The sequence below is a fragment of the Nannobrachium achirus genome (assembly GCF_963921795.1).
Source record: "Nannobrachium achirus genome assembly, chromosome: 1".
Classification (NCBI taxonomy): Eukaryota; Metazoa; Chordata; class Actinopteri; order Myctophiformes; family Myctophidae; genus Nannobrachium; species Nannobrachium achirus.
This window is the reverse complement of record NC_137810.1, coordinates 77,496,726-77,504,616: the sequence shown is the minus strand read 5'-3', so window position 1 is coordinate 77,504,616 and position 7,891 is coordinate 77,496,726. Positions and strand designations below refer to the sequence as shown.

Genomic DNA, 7,891 nt, shown 5'->3' with positions numbered 1-7,891 from the left:
GTTAAAATATACCCTTCAAGGATTAAGAAAAAACACGTGGCGAAAAAAAATCCACCCTATGCGCGCGGACCCCCCTGTCCATCTAGACTACAGGCTGAACTCTGCACACCGTACAAGAGCTCTTTCTCATCTCTTTAAAGATCGCCCAACCAGATAGATAGTATAATATCTGGTTAGTAACAAGTGGCAGTTGGGGTAGTGGGTTGGACATACCCACTTCAGGGATTTCCACTGGTTCCCTGAGACCTTCTCTTTGTTTGGTCATGTAGTCGCTGTACTCAATCAGAATGGGATCATCATCAGTGCTACATTTTTTTAAATTGGCGAGTGTTATCAGCCTGAGACGTGCACGACAAGGTTTGGCTTGAGGATGCATGTTGTTGCTTCTCAGCTGTGAACGCAGGCTCTCATTTGCATCAGTTGACACACGCCTGTAAGAGAAAGGTGTCTGCAATAAAGTAGACAGCCCGCAACACTCCAAGTTAGATAAGCTTATTGGTGCACGGCTCAAAACAGCATATGAGAAAGAAGTAGTTGCCAGCACACAAGGAATCTCCTTTTTGCATGAATTTATTTACCTCAAAGGACATTGAGGTAAATACATTCATGCAAAAAGGAGATCCTTGTGTGCTGGCAACTACTTCTTTCTCATGAACTACTGTAAGACCTGAGGCTGATTCTGCAAACTCTTGTGTATATCAGTGGTGCCTAAACATTTGTTTTCCAGGGACCCCCAAAAGCAAAGATGAGTTAATGTTCACTTTAAAAATGCATAGCCTATATTCAAAGATTTCAAATAGATCTAGAAGCTCATAGCGCGGCATTCAGTGACACACTGAGCTTGTCTAAAATGACAAGCGGTTAAAAAGGTACATTTACAGTTTACTGTGTCAAGTTCAGGAGTAAAAGGGTCTCTGCCCATACATAATGTGATCAACAGGTGATTGTAGGGGAGCCATTGTCAGGAAGGGCCTGCCATGTTAGTATCTTTTGGAATGGAAAACATGAGCCATCACAAATGACCTAAGACAGGTGATAGAATATGTTAAAGGTGCAATATGCAGGTTAGCAGCCTAAAATTAAAACTATATATGTAGCCCGTTTCCCCCTCTGACAGACACTATAAAATCATGCCATGGTGTTTTCTTGCAGAGAAACAAATACCTAAGCGTGCAATTCCCCTTTTCTCCACTGTTACATAAAACACCCTGGAGGCGCGGGACGTCTCTGGCCTGCAGCCAAGTTTTGGCAGAGCAGACAGACTGAGGCTGGTGACGTAATGTGGAGGGGTGGTTTTGTTCGGTGGGGGCTGGTGGGGGAGAGAGGCGTTCTAGCCAATCACAGCTCCACTTGTTGCTAATGCCTTGCTAACTGCTGAAGCTACATGAACACAGCTAGCCTAGCCTAGCCAACTTGAAGCAGACAGCTCAACTCTGGTGGTCTGGTGCCACTTCCAACCAACTTCTAACGTGCATAGCCACGAGCCCACGTCACGATATACTTCATCGCCGTTTCCCGGACTACTTTTTTATTTATTATTATTTTTTGGCCGTTTACCGGACTACGGTGCGGCGGACCTCGCCACTAGAAGACCCGGAGCACCGCTGTTTGGGAATTGGAAGTAAGGCGCTCTACAGACGGACAGCGGTTGCCGCCGGGGCTCCCGCTTGGATCTGCGAGGAACACGCCGCGGTGATACACAAACACACTCGCTCTTTGAGTAAACGCTGCGCGGTATTTCACAAAGATGAACACAATCCATCTCTCACCGCCCGCGTACGCATGCACAAACGAGCACGCTCGCGGGGATTTTCACGGGACTGCGCCCGCTCGCCTCGCCGCCTCTAAACTTCGCTGCGCGGACGAAATAGCCGCCCGCCTCTCATTGAAAATGAATTACTAGCAGGCGGTGACCGCGTACCGTGTGCAATCCCCTTAAGTCTCTCTCTAGTTTATTGATTTTTTTTTCTTTCTTCACATAATAAAAACGTAGCACGCGGCTCAATCTAAACCAACAAGTAGGCTGAGCGTGTATTATTGTACAGCCTCAAAACTTGTCTTGTATCTTTCCAAATTGTCTTATTCTTCATTGTAACAGATGTAACGCTACTTGCACTGTCCAACACCGTGAATACATCAACAATGAATAAATACAACTATTAGTCTTAGTTTGGGCTTTCGAATAATGGGCTATATTGTTCATGGAAATATCCTTATAGTCATAGCCAGTTTATTTTGGGAAGTGCCCATTATAACATACAAACCTCGCCACATCAATTATGAGATTGAATAAAATACTCATACTGTTCAAGGAAACATCCCCCTAGTTTCTTTTGTGATGTTCTCATATCATTATAAAAACGTCGCCACATCCATTCATTTCTTCCAAATGTTCAGCAAACAAATCACATTGCATAACGTTGCCACACCGATTCATTTTATTATTTATTCACCCCTCCAAGTCACATTTTCCTAAAATACTGAAACCATAGTTGACACTGCTGAAGCTATTACCCTGCTTGAGTGCAACACTCGTTATTGTCAATCAAAGGCCTCCATGCTTTCCTTCCACCCAGTTTGATTACATTGTATTTGAACTAATTGTTGAGTTTTGACTATACCAGCATTTTGATATTGTGTATTTCTCTTCTAGGTCTTGTCCCATGTTTCTTCAGATGTTCAGACAGACACACCGCAGAAGAAATCCTTTCCCATGGGTTGATAACAATGTGGTTGAGTAAAATGCAACTGCAACTTTAGTCTAGACAATAATTTGCGCTGCTCTTCATCACAAGTCCTCCACCTCTTCATCAGCCTCTGACATGACTGGATTGAATCATCTCCTGACTAAAGAGAAAACATACACAAAGGGTCATCAATATGTCTGTGGCAAAGACCTTATTTTTAGATTTTCTGTTTTACACACCTTTATAATGTCATCATAATACCCACTGAATGTCAAGTCTACAGGTTTTATCCTGAATATGAATTACACTGATTTACTACGACACTGACAGTCCAACTAGTACTAGTAGTTCTCAGAGATACAAATGGTACCAAATGGACCCGTTTGTACACTCTTGAGTTACAGAATGGTCATTCAGGGCTAACTCGTTGTGTTTCTGATAATATAGTCCTCAATTGTGTCAGTGGTGATTGACTACTGCTTGTTATCTGTTTGTCATTCGATAAAAGTATAGCCTGGCTACACTTACTAATACACTTGAGTTCTAGTATACTAGTACTGGTTATCACATGTTTTATCTGCAAAGACCCCCAGAACACCCATAGCTCAGTGTATCACGGGTCCATTTGGTTCCATTTGTACACTTAATTACAGACGTTTTGGTTATTCAGGGCTATAGTCTTTGTGTGTTTCTGGTAACATTGTCCACTCATATTGTATGTCAAACAGTGAAGATTTTAGGACAGACAAAGGCTTTGACTCGCCCATGATGCTACTAAGCTATAGACAATGTACTTGAATGTAGCCCTGGCCTGAAACATGACGGTCGCTGGGCTATAGACTGCTATGCTTTGGCTAACTAAAATCTAACTTTATCTAGCTGTTCGTTCCAAGACAAGAACGATACCATAACAAACACACGATAACCATGCAGCACCGTGTTTAGTAGAATGTATTTCATACCTCATCGTCCCTCTTGTCTTGTCCATCAACTTCAGGGAAACGTTGTCCTTTCTTCATTTTTTCCGGTTGATGCTTGTTAAAATGTACGGAGATACGCTGAATAAAGTCAAGTCAATATGCATGTGGACATCCATGCGCGTCCGAGTCAAGGTTGTAATAGTTTTGGATTTTTCCATTAGTTTTTATTTTGATTAGTTTTGAGGTTGTTTTCAATTACAGTTTAGTTTTAATTCGTTTTTAAAGTGAGGTTGCTAGTTTCGTTTCGTTTTTATTTTTTGAAAATGCTTAGTTTTAGTTTAGTTTTTATTAGTTTTAGTGTTAGTTTTAGTCTTTTACGTAATATGGGGTATTTGTCAGGGGTGAGCTCCGGAAAATTGTATTGTCTAATAAAGAAAATCAACAAAACATCATGAGTGGCAGGAATGTTGTTGAGACATACAACTTCTCTCTTTGACCGCACCAACTGGTGTGTTTTTTATTTCCACAAAAGACAAAAGACGAAAACTAAGGAGATTTTCTCTATAATTTTAGTTTATTTTAGTTAGTTTTGTAAACACACAATACCGTTTCAGTTTTCATTTTTTTTAAAAAGCTTAGTTTTTATTTTTATTTCAGTTAACTAAAATGTTTTTCCATTCTAGTTTTCGTTTTTTAGTTAGTTTTCGTTTACTATAATAACCTTGGTCCGAGTGCAGTGCGTGCATGCGCAGTTTAGGACAACAACAGCACACGTGTGTGGGTTGTCCTGCTGACACACACAGTGAATAAGAAAAGAAACACATCTCAGTCTTGTCATCAGCCTAGCTAGTGGGATAAAAATAGAAGAACATATAGCATCACTCTACACTTGTTTCTCTTCCTTGTGTGTGCGCTCGTGACTTTGCAGATTCTGTGAAGTAGTAAAACTCTTTCCACATTGACTACAAGGAAAGGGCTTAAATCCTGTGTGCAAAGTGTCTTGTTACAGAGACATGTTTATGCTGATGTATTCTGAGAACAGTGTGATAAACTCTTGTCAGACTGCTCACAGTGATAGGGTTTTACTTACACATGTGTGAGCTCATGGCGTTGTAGATAGCCTGATCGAGTAAAACTCTTTCCACATTGACTACAAGGAACGGGCTTAAATCCTGTGTGCACCAGCTTGTGACTATTTACATTATGTGAAAGACTAAAAGCCTTTCCACACTGATCAAGCAGAAAAATCCAACTCATTCAGCAACGTATTGTGTTCACAAATTTATTTAGTCCGTTCAATTAGCTATAAACTACAATAAACAGGAATATTGTGTATCTCATTGCCAGATCTCATTGCCAGAGCCAACAAGAATCGTAACAAATAAAATCATAAATAATAACTCAAAAAGGGTTGTTCAGTAAAGTACATATCTGCACCAGGCCAGGTGGTCAGTTTCAGTTATACATCATGCATCTATAATGTATGACTCCATCAGTGTCATTTCTGACTCCATTGACCTTAGGGTAAAAAAAGTACCAAAAAGTATGGTGGATGATCAGTCCAGCAGACACGCAATAAGAATATAAAATGAAATAAAACAAAATCTCAGTCTTGTCATCAGCCCAGCAGGGATAAAACTAGAAGAACATACAGTATTACTCTACACTTGTTGCAGTGCTCATGTGGATGTTCTGATGTGTTTTCAAAGTATCCTTTCTACTGAAACTCTTGTTACACTGTTCACAGTGATAGGGTTTCTCTTCCTTGTGCGTGCGCTCATGACGTTGTAGATTCTGTGATGTAGCAAAACTCCTTCCACATTGACTACAAGGAAAGGGTTTAAATCCTGTGTGCACCAGCTTGTGACTATTTAAATGACCTGATGACCTAAAGGCCTTTCCACACTGATCACACTGATATGGTTTAATTCCAGTGTGAATTCTCTGGTGCATTTTAAGGCTGGGTATTTGAGCAAAATGTATTCCACACTGATCACATCCATAGGGTTTCTCACCAGTATGGATTCTCTTGTGTGTTATTAATTCAGCATTCCTCTTAAACTTGCTCCCACACTGCTCACAGTGGTATGGTCTTTCTCCAGTGTGAATTCTCTTGTGTTTTATAAGGTTGGATATTTGAGCGAATTTAATCCCACACTGATCACATCCATAAGGTTTCTCACCAGTATGGATTCTCTGGTGTGTTTTAAGGCTGGCCTTATGAGAGAAATGAATTCCACATACAACACATCCATATGGTTTCTCACCACTGTGAATTACCTGATGCTCTATTAATTCAGAACTGGTCTTGAACTTGCTCCCACACTGCTCACAGTGGTATGGTTTTATTCCTGTGTGAATTCTCTGGTGTGTTTTAAGGTGGGCCTTTGTAGTGAAGTGTTTCCCACACTGGTCACAGCTGTAGTGTTTAGGTTTAGCCAAGCTTCTTTGTTCATTTACTGCTGGTAGGACAGGGAAGCCAGAAGGAGGATGCAACACTGGATTGGAAACAAAAGACAAAGGGAAGATAGTTGAGAAGTTGAAGATAACGGTAACACATTGCTTAAATATGGCCTCTATAATACTGTATCATCACATTGTATGTATAGATTAAGGTGTTTATAGGACATCATAACACTTGTTATAAATGTTTTAATCATGTATAACAATTATTATAATGTACTGGTTATAATACATTAACCTCTATGGAACAGCACACAATGACCACTTTAACTTAGCTACCTATAGCTAAGTTATGTGTAAGTATCTTTATTATAATTTGTTAAGCTAAATTATGAACATGTATAACAAGTGTTATGAAAGAGTACAAGCTTTATAATGCATGTACTGTTTCATACATGCATTATAAATCACTATTAATGCAATACAATAGACAAGTTTGAATGATACTAAAAGTACTTGGATTCTAAAGTGATGCAAAATGCGTGATGTTAAAATGGGCTAAATTTGACTAATGTTAATCTAACCAAACAGTTACAGAACAATTTAACAACTGTATTATTAAAAATAACATAACAAAACTAAACTAAACAACAAAGCTACAGCTAAAACCAATCAAAAATATAACTTACCAGGGTATTGTTGGTCTTTGGGTTCCTCCTGTTCATCAGAATTGTTCCTGGTGCAGTCTAGAGAGTTCATCTTCACCTGAAGTCTGGAGTCCACAGTCAGTTCTGCTTGAAATGATTGATATCCTGGAGGAGTTGTGGAGACATTACAACTACACACTCTTCTTATACTAGAGAGTAGCAGAAGAATCATTTAGAGAAGCTGAATGTAAAATAAACCAACCAGACCATGTCAGTAATTCCACCAGTGTAAGACTGATTCATTGCTGGGTGGGTGTGAGGCTTTGTAGTGCATTAGGATGGTGGCTCATTGTCATTAAAGGTCAGTCATTGTCATTGTTTTGTGTGAAGAGAACAGTAGTGTGTAATGATGATGGCTCATTGGTCAGTGATTGGTCTATAGCTTTTACGTTCACACATATTGCAGTCAGTGAACATAACAAAGAGACATCAATTACCGGTAGGTGCTATTGTAACTCCCTCGGATGTATACGAGACCATGTATATGGACAGCAACACGTACTGATGAATTTATTCACACCGTGAGAACTGAAAGGGGTTCAAAAAGATACAAAATGTACAATAAACACTTGGTCATAATACTAAACAAACATACAATATTATTTTCTAATTTCGTTTCTTAGTTTCTTTTCTTTCATTAATACTGTGGACAATAACTCAATTCACTCATTTCCATAAGCAAAATGTAAGATTTACAATAACTTCAACATTAATGCCATACAGTAATGAAGCACTTAGTTAGCAACATTTTCTTAGCCCTTAGCTGTTTACATCAAGTCAACAGACACAAACACTGACATAACTTCAAATAAAACAACACAAAAACGTCAGACTACAGTACAGTACCTTATTAGCTGCATACATTTACAATGAGGGAATTATTGCTCTAATTCGCGGACTTTATAGCACTTTTAATAGTAAACTCTTTACAGCAACACTGTGGCTAGTCAGTGTTCAGAGGCAACGTGAAACTGGCGAATATAGGACTTCCGGTGTAGGAGCAGGCGAATATAAGACCTTCAAAATAAGATGTCAGTAATTAATATTTGTAAAGACCGTACATTTATTTAAAATTGTACATTTACGATGTGTGTATTTTTAAATTGCTTATACTGGTGTACTTCAAAGTGCCCTAACAAGTTTTTACCGATTTAAATTGGCTATTGATCCCCAG

General features: G+C 39.3%; 1 protein-coding gene across 1 annotated transcript; it reads right to left on the bottom strand.

Moving 5' to 3' along the window:
- Positions 1-345: 345 nt before the first annotated feature.
- LOC308285042 (uncharacterized protein) lies at positions 346-7,656 on the bottom strand. The gene is made up of 5 exons (XM_080725760.1): positions 7,564-7,656; positions 7,155-7,245; positions 6,700-6,822; positions 5,888-6,105; positions 346-431 (listed from the first exon to the last, which is right to left on the bottom strand). The coding sequence occupies exons 2-5, from the start codon at positions 7,195-7,197 to the stop codon at positions 417-419; spliced, it is 399 nt and encodes a 132-aa protein (XP_080581886.1). The 5' UTR covers positions 7,198-7,245; positions 7,564-7,656; the 3' UTR covers positions 346-416.
- Positions 7,657-7,891: the final 235 nt, after the last annotated feature.

Coding starts and splice junctions, on each gene's coding strand:
- LOC308285042 (XM_080725760.1), bottom strand. CDS start 7,197: ATGGTCTCGTATACATCCGAGGGAGTTACAATAGCACCTACCG. Junction 6,823..7,154: donor AGTTACAATAGCACCTACCG/GTAATTGATGTC, acceptor CAACTCCTCCAG/GATATCAATCATTTCAAGCA. Junction 6,106..6,699: donor CAAAGACCAACAATACCCTG/GTAAGTTATATT, acceptor TTTCCAATCCAG/TGTTGCATCCTCCTTCTGGC.